The sequence below is a fragment of the Pyrus communis genome, chromosome 17, assembly GCF_041283825.1.
Source record: "Pyrus communis isolate YQ-2024b chromosome 17, ASM4128382v1, whole genome shotgun sequence".
In the NCBI taxonomy this organism is placed as follows: Eukaryota; Viridiplantae; Streptophyta; class Magnoliopsida; order Rosales; family Rosaceae; genus Pyrus; species Pyrus communis.
In genome coordinates this window covers 351,732-369,464 of record NC_142581.1, presented here as the reverse complement: position 1 = coordinate 369,464, position 17,733 = coordinate 351,732, and the positions used below count along the sequence as shown (strand labels likewise).

At 38.0% G+C, this 17,733-nt stretch overlaps 3 protein-coding genes across 3 annotated transcripts; all 3 read left to right on the top strand.

Annotated features, from left to right (window-relative positions):
- Nucleotides 1-810: 810 nt before the first annotated feature.
- Nucleotides 811-3,883, top strand: LOC137708698 (uncharacterized). Its single transcript, XM_068447828.2, has 7 exons — nt 811-1,293; nt 1,497-1,659; nt 1,831-2,031; nt 2,116-2,358; nt 2,768-2,915; nt 3,167-3,398; nt 3,481-3,883. The coding sequence occupies exons 1-7, from the start codon at nt 948-950 to the stop codon at nt 3,816-3,818; spliced, it is 1,671 nt and encodes a 556-aa protein (XP_068303929.2). The 5' UTR covers nt 811-947; the 3' UTR covers nt 3,819-3,883.
- A 3,540-nt stretch (nt 3,884-7,423) lies between these two features.
- Nucleotides 7,424-11,620, top strand: LOC137707434 (putative protein S-acyltransferase 7). The gene is made up of 5 exons (XM_068446300.2): nt 7,424-7,955; nt 8,506-8,688; nt 9,682-9,978; nt 10,435-10,668; nt 10,779-11,620. The coding sequence occupies exons 1-5, from the start codon at nt 7,857-7,859 to the stop codon at nt 11,301-11,303; spliced, it is 1,338 nt and encodes a 445-aa protein (XP_068302401.1). The 5' UTR covers nt 7,424-7,856; the 3' UTR covers nt 11,304-11,620.
- A 771-nt stretch (nt 11,621-12,391) lies between these two features.
- On the top strand, nt 12,392-15,323 carry LOC137709409 (uncharacterized). The gene is made up of 4 exons (XM_068448503.2): nt 12,392-12,962; nt 13,086-13,334; nt 13,439-13,658; nt 13,755-15,323. Exons 2-4 carry the CDS (start codon nt 13,089-13,091, stop codon nt 14,741-14,743), a joined length of 1,455 nt encoding a protein of 484 aa, XP_068304604.2. The 5' UTR covers nt 12,392-12,962; nt 13,086-13,088; the 3' UTR covers nt 14,744-15,323.
- The last annotated feature ends 2,410 nt before the right edge of the window (nt 15,324-17,733 follow it).

Below are 17,733 nucleotides of genomic sequence, written 5' to 3'. Positions count from 1 at the left end.
GATAATATACCCAATTGTTTTTGTGGTCGCCCCGTCTTTCCCCTTCACTCCTCTCTCTCTTTTTTTTTTTTTTTTTTTTCCTTCAATAATCACTTTTCCAGCTTTTTACAAATTGCACCCCTAAAGTTTTAGAAAATTTTCATTGTGACGGAATACGGGTAATACACGAAATTGTATTATTAAAGTTATTAACTTTTTAACACACATATCTCATCATTTGTATAATGACACGTGATGTACCATCCCGTGTTCCGATCACATTGAAAAAAATTTCCTAAAGTTTGGAGTTGTTTTGAAAATGGGCATAAACTTTTAATTCTTCACAAAAAGGTCATGTGTACTAAAAATCATCCCATTCAGAAGTCATATGATCGTTAGATTACATTTAATGTTTTTTTTGTAGAACAGTACTCATATATTTTCTTCAGTAAAAATGAATGTCTTAATATTTTTGGATTTGTCTAATTTTTTTACAAAGATAATCCATTAATATGAATTGAAATATAGACTGTTCAGATCCTTGAAAATGATTATGTAATGGAAACTACAAAAATGTAGGTCAAAATGTGTCTTAAGATCCTAACTTATATACATGTATATGTATATAAATTCCAAACTCTCACGATGCAGTGTGAAAAAATTGAAACCTTATGATCTAACTTTAACAATTACTAAAATATGAAAGGTGTAAAAGCAATTAGCCCAAAATTATAAGTTGACATGCATGATTTTCCCATCGGACTTATTGATAGTGGGCTGCGGCCTTAGAAAATGCCGGGTACATTAAAATTTGGCCCAAGCCCAACAAACATCCATTCTGTTTGTATTTTGTCTGAATCAGTCAGTGCGAGAGAGCTTGTTCAGTTGAGCTGGACGACGACGAAGCGAGCGATCTGTGGCTTCCAGATCCATATTCATTCACCGACACACAGACAAAACGAAAAAAGATGAAGGAAAAGATGAGCTATGGCGTTTGGCGAAGGAGGCGGGTGTCCGTCGGATCAATTCTGATAGTCTGTGCGTTGTGTGCTGGAACGGGGCTGTTGATGCTCAACTTACGACAAGTCGATCCTCCGACGAGCCCCGATTTCTATATGCAGATTGGAAATTTGGATTCGGAGTCTGAAAACGGCGGCGGAGTTGAGCTGGAGACGGAGCCGCAGAGCAAGAGTAAGCGAAATTCGAGCTCGTGCGCGACGGTGGAGGAGATGGGAAAGGAGTTCGAAGGAGGAGGGTTTTGGGAGGAGAGTCTCAGAGTCAGGAAGTTTATTCAGCATCACTTTGACTTGAATGGTATTATTACTCTCATTTTTCTGCTGATTTCGAAAGCACTTTTACATAATAAGTTTTCTGCTTTTAATGGAAGTGATTATTGATTTCTTATTTGCGTTTGTCAAACTTGATGGCATCATACTTTTGATTTAGAGTGTAGAAGCTGTGAGTTATTGAGTAGAACTTTTAGGTGAAAGAAGCTCATGCGGTTCATTCAATTTCAGGTGCTTCCAGGGTAAGAAATCTTCCACCGGAACAGTTTTGTCGGCACGGATTTGTGATGGGTAAAGCATCAGAGGCGGGTTTCGGGAACGAAATGTACAAAATCTTAAGTGGTGCAGCGTTGAGTATAATGTTGAACCGGTCCCTGATCATTGGTCAAACCAGGCATATTGGTTCTTTCCTCAAGCCTTTCTATTTTTGTATTTCATAGTAGTGTTCTTCCTGCTGCAACCTGAATTGTTAGAAATAGCTGGTCATTTCGCTTACCGCTAAAGCATATTAAGTTGCAGCAATATATACATTTTCTTGTGCTTATATTGGTGTTGCTTGTTGCAGGGGAAAATTCCCTTTTGAGGATTACATTTCCTATTCCAATTTTTCCTTCACCATCAGAGAAATTAAGCATCTTTGGAGACTTAATAAATGTGCAAACAAGTATGGAAGGCAACTGGTTATGAGAAGTGATGACTTTGAGAAGCCGGCACAGACCAATGTTCTTTGTAGCAACTGGATAGAATGGAAGCAACCCATTATATGGTAAAGTGATAAAAGTGTTGTGATCTTTCCCTTAACTCGTCATCATTGGATATCGTCACATGATTGTTAATGTTAAAAATGCAGGTTCCAAGGGACGAACGATGCTGTGGCAGCCCAGTTTTTCTTGAAGAATATCCACCCTGAGATGAGGAATGCTGCTTCTACTTTATTTGGGAAGCCAGAGGATCTCCATTCTCGGCCTAATGTATTTGGGGAGCTGATGAGAGTGCTTATAACCCCTTCTGTGGATGTTCAGGAAGCAGTCAATTGGGCTCTTGGTGGAGCGGAACCTGATATTTCACTGCACATGCGAATGCTCATGAATAAGTAACACAACCTCCCTTTTAATTCATTCCTTGATTATATTAAGTGCAAGGTTTGGAAATATAGGGTTGATGAGGTAGGACATCTTAATCCTGTTAAAGCAGTGAATATTACAGAAATGGATGTAGCTTTGTGAAAGGTTGATAAGAATTTCTAATGTTGGCAATTAACAAATACCTTTGGTTTTTCTTGATCGTTGTGGCCAATTCATTTTGAAGTTTTAGTATCGTTAAGCTTCCCCTGTTAGTTGATACATTTTCGGAAGCATGCTCGACGATTAGTCATTGGAAGTAAACCATCAAACTGGCATTAGAAAGCTTGCATGTGCTGCACACACACACACGCAGAGAAATGCCATGTATTCTCCCTATGAATTTAATCAATGACACATGTTTTGCCTCCTGTATTGCAGGTCTGTGAGAGCTGCACAGGCAGCAGTGAATTGCATAAAAAAATCTCTGCACAATCTTGGCAAGTCCCCAAGACCTAGGGTGGTGCTAGTGTCAGATAATCCCTCTCTTGTGAAAAGTATTACTCCAAATATAAGTAAATTTGCAGAGGTAATATGCTTTGTCTGTGGAATATCCGAAACGAAATCTAATTGTATGATCAGCAATTCAGCATAGTATATCACTCATGAAATTAATAACTGAAGGAACTTTGTCCTTTTTAAATCTGTAATCAGGATTCGGAAATGCAACCTTAATTTCTTTCACTTAATTGAGTTAAATTGTTTGAAAGTCTATTTTATTACACCTTCTTTGACAATCTAACTCTGTTCTTTCGTATCTGATTCATTTGTGCATCTTAGGTTATTCATTTTGATTATGAACTATTCAAAGGAAATATATCCGATGGCCGTAAAGGATTGCACAGTTTAGATTTTAGAGTGAAGGATTGGGGCCCAGCGCCTAGATGGGTTGCTTTTGTGGACTTCTTTCTTGCATCGCGTGCAAAACATGCTGTTGTTTCCGGGGCTCACAGGCGTGTTGGGACTACCTATGCTCAGTTGATTGCGGCACTGGCTGCAGCAAACAATCTTGGTACATACATACAGTGCCCGAGTCCTCTCTGCTAACAAATGTTGCCGAAAAGTGTTCTAATGTTCGTTCTATTCTTTCTCAGGCAACGACCCAACTGGTTCAAGTTTTGCATTCTTAAGCAGCTTCCAAGGTGATTTGTTGAGAGAAGGTCTAAGGTTTCAGATCGGTTGGGGGCATGTGTGGAACAGATTTGCTGGTCCGCTCGGTTGCCACAGCCAGCCCAATCAGTGTGCTTTCACGCCACTTCTCCCTCCGGCTTGGTGGGATGGTCTTTGGCAATCCCCGCTTCCTAGGGATATCAAGAGGCTGGCGGAGTATGGGATTGAGTTATCCGGTTTTGGCACGATCGACGAAAATCATCTTCAGTCTTTTTGTAGTTCAAGGAAGGTGGTTGAGAAAACTATTCCGTTCCTTTTGTAGTAGTTAACATTCATTTCGTTCATGCACATTACACGTTATTTCTCATATTATTCTACTTCTAGCAAGCACCTCTTGGTCGAACTGTTGCTCAGGTAGTTGCAGCGCCGGCTGCCGCCAAAAGCTTCACCGTCATCTTTTTACTACCAGTGTCAACGGAAAGGCTTCGCCATTGTTCTATCACCATCAAAACCATAGCCGGCTCTAACATTTCACAAGAATAATAACGTTTCTGATTTTCACTCTCTTTCTAATTCCAACAGACCATATGTGGTGCTCAACTTGTCTTGTATATGGTGGTTCTTTTCATCAAAATGATACTTGGTCTAACGCACGTCTGCAACTTTTATGGCTATACACCGAAGCATGACATGCCTTGGAGTTCTACAAAAAAGCTTCGAACTTAGATGTAAATAAGTTAATAACGTATAGTCGTATACACTAGTCAAACCTACGCTTGTACACATTGTTTTACTATGCACCAAAACATTGTATGCACCAGCATTTTGTACTCGTTGAATTCTGTGGACTATTTAACTAAATATAGCATAAATGTGATGATATACTAATGTAGTATAAATATGTGGTCTTTGTAGCAATAATCTTAAAGTTTTAAGTATGTATTAAGCCTCCTTCTAGAAGATGCTAGGCGCTAGTCGGGTGGCGAGCTGGGGCCTAGCGCCTAGACGGTTAGGCCGGGTCTAGGTGGGCACCTAGGCGGACTAGATGGATTTAATTAAATATATTATATTTCGTGTAAGTAAGTGTTTATTTATACTTAAAATATATATAATTTCATCATAAACTACATAATATAATGACATATATATATTATGAGCTAAAGAACATAATGAAAACATGAGGAGCAAGCATATAATGTGTGTTTATTTAAGTATTAAACAAGTCTCTTACAATTTATTACAAAAAATAAAATGCAAAATGAAAGTTATCTATTTTCTGTTTAAGTGAGTCGCAACATAAGCAGGTGCTTGGGTGGGTTAGGCGGGTGCCTGGGTGCCTAGGTAGTCTAGGCGGGCACCTCAGTAGGTCTATGCATCATTTCTTAATTTTCAAATGCCTAGTCATTAATCAGGACGATGGCTAGCCACCTAACACCTAAACGAAGATTTTTAGAATAGTGGTATTAAGCAAAGGAGAATGGAGCATGATTGGACCTTGTGTTTGTATAATACATTTAGTATAATGATGAGTAGGAAATAGGAAGAAGGCAGACACACATCACGCATGGCCTTGTCGTCCAAATTCCAATGTTGGATTGAGTTTAAATGTGCAGCTGCAACAGTGCAACTGAAACTGCATGCAACCATCATGGATTTTCGTGCAGGATGCATGGGGTCATCGTTCATGGCAATCACGATGGATTTCCTACTTACCTAACAGTCTGATTTTTTTGATGGTTGTTCATCTCATCTGCGACCGACTTTACAGCAAGGAGTCCATCAATCCTTTACTTGATCGAAACAAATATCTCATTCTCTTCTAATTTTTCTAAAATAAAATATCAGTCAGCTCTACTTTCAGTACGTCTTAATTCTATATACTCAAACCTTTCCGATCGAATCCAAAGAGCCAAAGGAGGGCAAATCCATTCATGCTTGGCCATCCATTCCTGATCAGCAAAGGAAAATGGAATTATAAAGCATAAAGCAAAAGGAGAGATTCTTTCTTTCTTTCTTTTTTTCCGATTTGACATTGAATCCCCTAAAGTTTAGAAAGACAAAGCAAAAGTTGAAACAAATCCTCCTCCTCTTTCCTAAATGCATTTCGATTTCCATCCAGAAAAGAAAAGGGCCAACATTTCTATATACCGACAATTCTATTTACTTTTGAAAAAGTTTGACAGTAATGCTATTTAGACACAAAAAATTAATATTACCGAATAAAACTAGTCAGATCAATTATATGGTGTTATACTATGAGTTTAGGTTTTCGGTGTTCATTCCTTCACTTTTTTTTTTTATTGTTAACTCATAAACATTGTTCACATATTTAACCGTATAGTTTTTAAGTAAACAAGAAATCACACCTTGGTAACCGTAACATTTATATAAAAAAATACTTGAAAATGCTCAACTAGTGAAAAAATGAAATGAGCATCGGAGTTGTGGAGGACACCATACATTACCACCATCGCCATGACATGACAAGTGTTGCAACATCCCCTTCTAATCTTGCTTTAAGAACCGAACTCTGAATTCTCTTTGTGAGGATCTAGAAGATCCTTCAATCATATCCGTTTATTGTATATTGTGCGGTAAAAAATTATTGTAAATCTTTTTATGTAAAATTAAATATAAACATTACATGATAAAAATTAACCATATGATATACAATGAACAGATATGATTGGAAGATCTCCGAGATACTCGTTCTTAAGAAACAATATGCCAGAACGGCAGACAAAATCTTCATTTCTTTTTCCAACAAAGATGTCATTCTTAATAAATTTCAATTATTTTATATGAGCTTAATGCTCCAAAGGCATTTTGTGAATTACAAATGGTTCTGAGTTTTTTAATTGAGATTTGAGAAACAACAATATTTAGCTAATGTGGATGAACTCTTATATAAAATTCATCATGTTCGAATCTTATAGATTTTTGTTTATTATCAAAATTGTTTATATTATATATGAATTACACTGTAAAATTTATCTCTGTAAAAAAATAACGATTTTAATTATAAATACAAAATTTTATAAATCAAACGAGCAATTTTAAAAGTAGCTAAGTATTATTCTTTGAAAAATTATTGTTTTTAGTTATATGTGATGCGTAAAGCGTAATGTAGCAAAAGGCCACTACACAACGTGTAGGCATCAAAACAATGCTGATGGAACTGCTCAGGAACAAAAATTCATATTGTTCTACTCAAACATAGGTATCAATACAATTTATTATGAATATAATTTTTTACAAGATTTAGTTTTTATATTTTCTGTCCGCTTTTTGTCAATGAAGAAGAGGAATCCAACCACTCAGCACTTTTATTTTCTTATTTGACTGATGTTTGATTGTCTAATTCATTAAATAGAACAGAGTAAGTTAGGTTAAATTAACTGGGATTCTAGATGTCGGTCTGATAACGATTTAAAATGGCCATATAAACTTTGAGAGCATTTTTTTGCTCTTCACCATTTAATCTGGTGTATGTTCATTATCTTATTTATTACTGTTATATGAGTTTGAATTTTCAGATTTGTGTTTATCAATTACACGAATTTTGAAATTCAAACTCATCTAATGATAATGATGATAAATAGAATGATGATCATATTGAACATTAAATGAAATGCTCTCATAAACTTTAGAAACCTTTTCAGGTAAACACAAAAGTAAATTTATAGCTCAAAGCTAATTCTTCACTCAACCAAACACAATGAAAGGGCTCAAATACTCCTGTGTGACCGGTACACAATTAATAAATCATGTGTCATTATATAAATAACAAAATATATATGTTAAAAAGTTAATAACTTAAAAAATAAAATTTCTCTCTATTTATATAAAAACACGTGATGTATTCTGATATTCCGATCACAATAAAAAATTTATCGTCAAAAACCGGACCAGAAGCGAAGCCCCTTCACATATTCTCTGGTCCAGGTGTGGTCCAGCCCCAAGCCCCTCCGCCCAATAAAATCACGACACGTCAGCCTATCCCCCCTGTAAAGCACAGACACACAGCAGTGATAGAGCGAACCCCTCCCTCTCTCTCTCTCTTTCGGCTCTTGCTGCTGATAACAAAAAGGATGATGAAAAACCCTTTTGCTCCTTTAGCTTCAACCCCACCCGCCCACGCGCCTTGCCGCCCGGCCCGCCGGAACCCGACCCATTAGCATTTTACTCAGACCACATCGACCGCTTCAGCTCCTCTTTTCCGTTATTTCTGCTTCGGAGTCCGGGCCTGAGTCAAAAGCGACTGCTAGAGAGTAGAATCGACATTGCTGTATCGAGAATCCAGCGAGGACGATCTTGCTGAGCTGAAGTTGAGAGGGCTGTTGTTGGCGGCGAGGAAGCGATGTACGTGGTGCCTCCACCGCAGCGATCGGATCCGGCTTCCGGATCCGCCGGCGCCGCCGCTGATTTGCGGGTCTACCAGAATTGGAAGGGCAGCAATGTCAGTTCATTTTTATTCTCCTTTTTCGTCTTCTCCCTTTCGCCTGCTCAGATTTCTTTCTTTCTTGTTTCATTTCTGCTAGATTTTTTTTTCCGGAATAATTTCAGTATAAGAGCTTCATAGATTATGGTTTCGGTCATGCATTTTCCATTGTTAGGTTTTTACTATTTCGCAATTTTATGCCTTTTTTCTTTCAAATATCTATTTTTGGATAATGTTTTAGTCAAATAATTAAAGTTCTTATTTTGCCCCTGTGAGGAATTCGAAGGTAACAAAGAAAAGATGTAAAAATGAGATATTGCATATACATTTGAGACGAAAGCGAGGATAATGATGAATTCAATCAAGTTTATGTTGATCAACACGGAATTAAAGGATCGGTTGTGTTTGTTTATAGTTTGATGAACATAAAGCTAATGTTTTACAAGTACAGGGATGTCAAGCATTTTGCTTTTAGAATTCAGATTGTGGTTTGCAGGGCAGTAGCTTGCTTTGTCATGAATGGCATTGTCGAAAATTACATAAATGTATTGTATTTGCTTGTTTGCAGATATTTTTCCTTCAGGGGAGGATTGTTTTTGGACCAGATGTAAGATCGTTGGGGCTGACCATATTTCTGATTGTTGCTCCTGTTACAATATTCTGCATCTTTGTTGCCAGAAAGTTGATGGACCATTACTCACATCACTTGGGAATATTCATAATGGCTGTTGCTGTTGTATTCACTGTTTATGTGAGTTCTCCTTCCAATTCCCACACTGCTTATTTGTGTAAAGGAATGTTATATTTTGCCAGAAAATCTGCTATGTTATGTCAAAAGGAACTCTCTCTCTCTCTCTCTCTCTCTCTCTCTCTCTCTCTCTCTCTCTCTCTCTCTCTCTCTCGGTGTATGTCTATGTGTGTGTATATATGTGTAGTATTTGAGTGTATTGCATTGGGATGGAGTGTGTGTCGTATGTTGCGATAGGACTGCTTGGCATGCTCCAAATGGTAGTGGTAAGTTTCCTATAGTTTTCGTTAGTTGAACGAGTGTAAACTTACATTGGTTGGACTGCACTTTAAAAATGCTAGCCTCTAGTCAAAGAGATTAGGGAGGAACATGGTACGTTATGGAGGATAGCATTTGTAAATTGCGATGAGATATGGATCAATATAAGTTGGTGGCATGTCCTCATGGAGCATATCACTTCCTTTAAGTACAATACTCTTTCTTAGGGTGATTGTTACCAATACAATTTGTTGGTTGGTGTAACACTATGCTGTCGAAAATTTTACAACTTTAGACAGGCTCCTATCTGACTAGATTTTGGAGTCTATTTTGGTAGTCAGTTTTTTACCTTGATGAGTCATGTATTGATATTACCAAGACCCCAAATGTGTCAATACCACGCTGCTCAATAGTCCGCTGAGCTGGACTCCCGCTTCCAGTTGTTGGCCTTTTTGATCTCATCTGTATTCCGATCGAGGTTGAACTTTCATTCTTACAACTATCTTTTTGAAGCAGATAGTTCATAGTGCTCATTCTATAGATACTGTAAAAGCCAACCATGAATATCTAGCGCCCGTTATCTCCTCATCTTCCTATTGAGTTGTTCTAACAAGTTCTGCAGAATTGTTCCTTCAAAAGCACCCATTAGCTGGTGCATATAGTGATAAGTTGATAACTACACAAATGTCGATGTATTTGCACTTTGTGAAAAATGCTCACACAATGTTCTATTTCCAGGATTTAATTCTCCTCCTGCTAACCTCTGGAAGAGATCCTGGTATAATTCCCCGTAACACACACCCTCCAGAGCCTGAAGGATTTGATGGGAATATAGAAGGTGGGGCGGGACAAACTCCACAGTTGCGCTTGCCTCGCATCAAAGAAGTTGAGGTGAATGGAATCTCTGTTAAGATCAAGTATTGCGATACTTGTATGCTTTATAGACCTCCTCGCTGCTCCCACTGTTCAATATGCAACAACTGTGTAGAAAGATTCGATCACCATTGTCCCTGGGTTGGGCAGTGTATTGGGCTGGTAAGTAATTCTTCATTGGACTCGTATTCTAATTCCTCTGCCAATGAATATGAACTGAGACAAATTCAAGCATTCTTGCATGCATGCATGTATTGGTCTTAGTAATATACACCATAGTAATTGTAGTAATGTATGAAATATTGGAATATATAAATCTCCTCCTGGAATATTTAAATCTCAACCTGAAATTCACAAAGAGACTGGACTTCCAATCGTTTTTCACAGTCACATGAGGTGCTTTAGCATATCTGGTTAAATGTGCGTGCTTGTGAAAGACTTAATTGGACTAATATAGAATGTACAGTCGTTAATACATGTTTCTTGATTTGGCTTTATTTAATTAACTCATGTTGCTTATATGATGGCTTCTCAGATGTCTCCTTTCAAATGATACTTGATATGTGAAACTATGAGTATAAGGAAAATGAATCTGAACATTCCCTAATTTGGTTGCAGAGGAACTATCGATTCTTCTTCATGTTTGTCTTCTCCACAACTCTTCTTTGTATATATGTTTTTGCATTCTGCTGGGTGTACGTTAGAAGGATCATGGAAGCTGAGGAGACAACGATTTGGAAAGCAATGATTAAAACTCCAGCATCTATTGTGCTGATAGTCTATACTTTCATATCGATGTGGTTTGTTGGTGGTCTTACTGCCTTCCATTTGTATCTCATCAGTACAAATCAGGTCAGGAGACCCATCTTGAACTGTCACAACCCTTTAGCATAGAACTTTATCTGTGTGATTTATATATTAGCATGAGCGTGATCTTATATCTGTGGGCATTGTTTTTGCAGACTACATATGAGAATTTCCGCTATCGATATGATAGGCGAGCCAACCCGTATAACAAAGGAGTGGTCGACAATTTCAAAGAGATATTTTGTACCACCATTCCCAAGTCCAAGAACAATTTCAGGGACAAGGTTCCAAGGGAACCGGTGTTACCTCCTCGATCAGGGGGTGGGGGTTTTATGAGCCCAAATATGGGAAAAGCTGTGGATGACATTGAAATGGGCAGAAAAACAGTGTGGGGTGACATGAATGCTGGGGGAGATAATTACGACGGGCAGCATAACGGCAATGATCGCGTGAATGTAAAAGATGGTGAATTAAGTGAAGTATCCCCAGATATAAGGACGACAGTAGATGAAACTGTGGATCGCGCTGGAATACATCCCAGGCGATCGAGCTGGGGAAGGAAAAGTGGAAGTTGGGAAATGTCCCCAGAAGTTCTTGCTTTAGCAGCTAGAGTCGGGGAACCAAACCGCATGGGCGGCAGTAGCAGCGGTGGCTTGACGAACGAGAACCGACATACATAGGCAGCCAAAATGCGACAGACCAGCAAACTAGTGACACGGAAGATTTGATTGTCCTGCAGAGTGGTGGTTTGTTTTCGTGCGCAGCCATTTAAGTCCAACATTAATATTATGTGCAATATGGAGAAGGGACTTTCACTGTAAGGTGTTGGGTTTGACCATTGTGCAATTTAGAAAGGAGTTGACGAGTTGTGTGTTGTATGAGTGAGCTTTCTTGTTTTGTGTTGCGTTTGTGGAATTAGTTAGTTCCTAATTGTATTGCCATTGTGAAGTTTCTCTCTCTCTCTCTGGTTCACCAATTATATTGTGAATTATTCTTACACCATCGCGTGATGTTATTACAAACGGAACCAAAAGCGGTCCCAACAGGCTCCGGTTAAATCAAAATCTCTAGTTTGGTTTCGAGACTCGGGCAATTATGAAATGAAGTTCCACACGTTTGCTCTGTATAAAATAAAAGCTGTTTAAACTATATCATTTAGATTAATGTTTCGCTAGCGTACCGTAAGGGGTGCAAATAAACTAAACACCCGTACGATATTTTTCTTATTCAGATCACCAACCAATAGCTATATTATTATCCCAACGGCTATGATCAATTGATCCCAAGGCTCTGGATACACTAGTGCGGAGAGGATCTGAATCTCCAAAGTCGAACCGTGGGAGGCGGTCAACGCTATGCCAACGAGGCCGGAGAAAGCGCGGGCCATGGAACCAAGGTGATGTTTAATTGCATTAATACATCTAACTTCAGTGCTGCTGTTGTTAATTTGTTTATAAACAGAAGATGGCACATATAGAATGTGGTTGATGATATGGTCTTTATCTTTAGGAAAAATAATAAAAAGTTGAAAACTTTAAGTTTTAACGATAATGATAAAATAAATAATAAAGTAAATAGTATTATGATTGATTTTTTAATGTAAAAATATGATTTTTCATTAAAATGAACAGTTTCGGAAACTTTTCGTTAAAGTCTCCTCATCTTTTTCCCAAAACAAAATAAATTGATAATTTGGTGTGCATTACTGCAGGGACTGTTGTGTAATTTGACCTTGCAGATATGGTCTATGACCCTAGGGTTATCAGTTAGGTATTCGAACTTTTAAACGATGAGAAAGCACATTGTTGTTACTGAATTAACAAAGAATCTGGTTTTCTAGTTCCAAAAAAATGTAAAAAACAAAAAAAGCCCAAAGAAGCTAGATTTTGGCCAAGTCTCCTTAATCTCGGTTGCTAGAAAACTGTGCTCTATAACGGGAAAAGATTTGATTTTAATTAATAACAGTAAAGAATCCTGTTTCCCTAGTTGGTAAAAATTCTCAAAAAGAGGAATAAGATAATGAAAGGAACTTAAAGAGTAATTAAAGCTTCGCTTTTTTGACATTTTTCATTCTGCCTGCTGAAGGATTTTTCTGTGTGCTGAGAACATTGTACAAGATTTTACCACTTGCCAGTAATTAAAACTTCACCATTTCATTTCAATTTATCTCTTTCTTCTCCTTCTGCTTCTCCACCTCCTCTCTCAGAAGACATTTAGTATTAGAAACTTTTGTACTAATAGCCAATGTAGGACTGAGGAATCTGCTCGTCACCCACAACTAGTTTAGTTCATCATCTTTAACTGTTGATATCTCTAAAAAATCCTGCTTTTAATTACATGTAAGTTTCTCTGCTAATTTAACTAGCATTTTTTGTATTATTTTTGCCATTTGAAATTATGGGTTTTCCTTGTAATTATGTTTTATGGAAGATTTGGTGGGTTTTTTGGATTTTTTTGTGAAGGAGATGTATAAGAACCAGCTGCAGGAGCTTGCACAGAGAAGCTGTTTCAACTTACCTTCCTATGCGTGCACCAGAGAAGGACCGGATCATGCTCCGCGATTCAAAGCTTCCGTCAACTTTAACCGCGAGATCTTCGAAAGCCCGGCCCACTGCACCACGGTGAGACAGGCGGAGCATGCAGCCGCAGAAGTTGCTCTCAAAAAGCTCTCCACCAGAGGCCCTTCCAGGTCTCTCACTGCCAGAGTTCTTGTAAGTTCATTAACATCTACCATAAGCCTCTCGGTTTCCAAAGTTACGTTGAATAATTAATTAGCATGTTTTTTTCTTGAATTTTATGTTATGTAAATGTGAAGGATGAAACTGGAATTTACAAAAACCTCCTCCAAGAAACAGCTCACAGAGCTGGGCTGAAGCTCCCTGTATACACCACTGTACGATCAGGTCCCGGCCATGTCCCGGTTTTTACGTGTACCGTGGAGCTTGCCGGAATGAATTTTACCGGCGAGCCGGCCAAAACCAAGAAGCAAGCAGAGAAGAATGCTGCAATTGCAGCCTGGTCTGCCTTGAAAACAAGTATGTATACATTTTCTGCATATTTTGTTTTAACTGTGTTTTTTATTAGCATTGTGCAATTGCTTCACGAAATGTAATATCTTTGTGCAATTCCAGACCTGGGGTTTTCCACAAATAAAGAAGCAGAAGAAGAGCAGGCAGTTGTGACAAGGTTGCTCTCAAATTTTAAACCCAGAGATGATAACAACAATAATAATAGCAACCAATTTATGAGGAGGATGGATCCATGTCAAGCAAGGAGAAGAATGGTGAGATCATCATCGTCGTTGTCATCGTCATCATCTTCATCCAGTAGTAGTACTAGCTCTCTACAGAATCAAAACTCGAGGCTGGTAGATCTGTTAACAGATTTGGTTCCACAAGTTTCAACAGTTCAAAAGCAGAACACTTTAGCATCTCTTCTTCCTCCACCTCCCCCTCGAACCACCTCGAAGATTTTGCCACCATCTACAATGCTCAACAAAGACAAGTCCCCTTCCCATCCGCCATTATCCGATTATAGGCCAATCCCAGTACAAATGAGTGTGAGGGAAGGTTCAAAAGTTATACCACCTCCATTAGAACAGCACCAAAGGGACGAGGAAGAATGGCTTGGTATTGTAAAGGAGGGTCCTAGTGGTTCAAATTCAGGTGGTATATTTGGTTCATCAGGTTCTGCATACAGGCAATTTCCTGTGTCTAATGCCGGAAATTATGGCGCTTTTGAATTGTCCGGTCCAATTAAGGCCGCGCCTTGTGTCAAGATTTCAAAAAGGCAGACTAGTGGATTCAACATGTATAGTGGAGGGTTAAGTCCTCACAAGAATTTTGCACCTCCAGTTCAAATGAGATCGGTGATCCCAGTTTGTGCAGCACCACCGGCACCAGTGAGACCTTCCATACCAACAAAAGTGATGGCAATGAAAGGCATTTCTTCAGAAGCAGAAGCAGGCTTAAGTTTAAGTGATTCTACCAATTCATCATTATGGGGCAGCTCATGGTGGAAGATGCCCGAGTCAAGTTCAAGTTCAACTCAGCAGCTGGGTTCCGAGTTCAACAAGCTGCAGTTACGAGGAGGCAACAAAGACATTAGTAAGATTATCTAAATCATAATTGAAAGTTACTGCCTTTTTACTAGGATGGAAATTAAGCAGCTGGGATGACATGTTTTTACATGCATTGTGGACTGGCCAGAGAGAGAGAGAGCAATAAATGAGAGATGGAAGAGGTGGGTTGCAGTTGCAGAGGATAAGAGATAGGGAGAGAGAGGGAAAGAGAGGGGGTTTGGGAGAGCAATGAAGGCAGGCTGAAGAGGGACAACAGACACTGTAGCGATTAACGCAGGCAATTAATATACTCTCTCAGATATTTAATGCTTCTGTCGTTGCCATTAATGCTCCTTTCTTCTTCCTCTTCTTCTCAGTCCCCTCCTCAGAGAGAGGCAGACAGCCTTTTCTTCTTCTTCCCCCAATCGGCTATTCCTATTGTTTGTTTTATAGCCTTTCCACTTTATAAGTTACAAATTCGATGTCACGTCTTGATTCAATTCTTTACATGTCAATGTATTATCGGATCAGGACGTTACATGACGGTGAATCCGTTTTATGTAAATTATACTTATTGAGTTTATACCTATGCCCCTCAATATTTTATAATAATGTGTGGACTTAGATTAGAGGGTAACAATATTTTGAATGAATGAGAGAGTTGTAGCCGTTGTGTTGTGATAGGGTGGTGGGAGTACAGCTGCAAATGCCGTTCGGTTCAAATCTGTAAGAGCTCTTACCAAAATCGAAGCCTAAGTATTTATTTGGTGTCGGTAATTTACAGAAATGCAGTGCCAAAATGTAGATTTCCGGCATGAAATTAGAAAAGCTTGCAGTGTGACAAAATGGCACGAAAACAAGGATTGTGACGATTTTATTACAACTTAGCAAAATGGATGAAAAATGTTAGGTCTCATAAGTGATTTCTAGGGTTTGGAAAATCTCTAAAATGTGACCATGAATAACAAGTAAAAGGAGTAGTAGGTCCCATAAATGATTTTTTGGTGTGAGAAAAATCTCTGAAATGTCTACATGAATTTTAATTAGCTTAGCAAGGTTTGTGATGGGTTTTCTTTCCCAAAAAATTTGCAAAACCAATTTAAAATCTTGACTTATAGTTCATGGTTTTTATGAAAAATGTAAATTTTTAGCTTCACAAGATCTTTTGTCTGTATATAAGGAAACTATTATTAGTCCTCTATAAGTGGTTTTACCATTTGCTGAAAATACTCTTCTTACCATTTATTTGTATAATCATTTATAAAGGTGGACTAACAATGATTTCTAGGGGTTTGGAAAACTCGATAATGTCCAATAACCAATATGATATTATAGAGGCTTGCAAGTGTATCGAAAATGGCATGAAAACAAAGGTTGTGATGATATTTTTGGAAGGGAAATTCATGATACTACAAGAAGTAAGTTTTTGAAGTATTTATATAACTAAAATAGACTTTGATATTCCTACCTATAGGTTGCACTGTATTGCAGGTAGTGGAGTGAGCATCAGATTATCACTGATTCTATGTGAACAGCAGCACGTGGAATTTAGTCACAAGGGCTTGGAGAGATGGAGATGAGAAATTTTTTCTAGTTTCTTGTATTTAAGCGGGTATTTCACCTGTTATAAAATAAATAGAAAGACACGAAAAAATATATTATTTTTTTCACTTGTATTATGATATATAGAGTACGTATGATAGAGATTTTACCACACACGCAAACGAGTTAAAAACTCCTATATTACTTGCAAGAATGACAAGGTTATTGTAGTATAAAATGGTTCTCGCAAGGTTGTTTTCCACAGGGATTATTAAATCATTCAAAACAAACCTAATTCCAATTAATTATTGTAAAGCAGAAAGTTGAGATGATTTGTTTTATAACCTACTTAAATTAAAACGAATTTAATTAATAAAAATAAACTAATCTGCAATATTAAAGATGCAATATTAAAGATGAAAGGGAAAGAAAAATGTTTTGGAAATAATCAAATTAGGAAAGCACTAGGGTTCCACCATCACCTAGCAATCCTATGTATTTTTACCAATTACTTATGATCTACACATGCCACTTTGAAGGTTAGGTTTTCCTAATTTATTTTCTACTTGGAACTTCCAACATAGAACGTATATCTAACATGTAACCCGTCCGGACGTTTAGATCAAATCTGAACATGAGAGACTCATTATGCTTTATGAAAACCCTTTGAAAAAACCTCTTAATGAAGATGATGTTGTGTCAAAAGCCGAGCCTAACCCCTTTCCCTTCCCTTCCCTTCCCTCCACACCTTTTCAATAACTTATTAAATATTAGAAGGACCAAACCAAGGAAGGAAAAACAACCAACCCTAGCTAACCCCTGACGAGCTAGCTAACTGATACAGCAGCTTATACCGAATAAAGAGACTTGTGCTCCGAATCAAACGCTAAATCCTTTGCTGGTTTATAATATAAAGACAGGTACGTGAGTGAATGCTTAAAGACATGAGTTACGCAGACCTTACTTGCCTGAGCAGCCCAATCAATCAGATGTCCCCAAATAAAAGCCCAATGGAAAACATGAGGTCAGATATGGGTGACACAAAAGATCATTGAACATGTCATGATGCCTATTGGGTATGAAAAAGTGATGGCTAGCTAGCAAGTTCTCACGCATGATCGATATATGATGGAATCTGATTCATTAAAGTGAAGAAAATGCGGTATTAATTTAAGCATGCAATATGCGAGAAGTAGTGCCCCATTGGAATTCCATGACCTAACTAATTAAAATCCCAAACAAGACGAATCAAACCATCCACTTCTGCATAAAAATAACAAACGATCATATGAGATGTGAAAAAGAAAGAAAATGGCTGCATCAATCGTACGTACGTTCCCAATGGCCACTGTAACCCATGACGAATGGCACCAAATACTCGTTGCTTTAGTGACAAAACATACCTAAATGTTTGCTTTTAGTGACAAATCAAAAGGAAGCTCAATGTGTATGGAACATGCATACCAACAAATAGTACGCATGTTTAATCGCCATCCAACTCTGCAGGG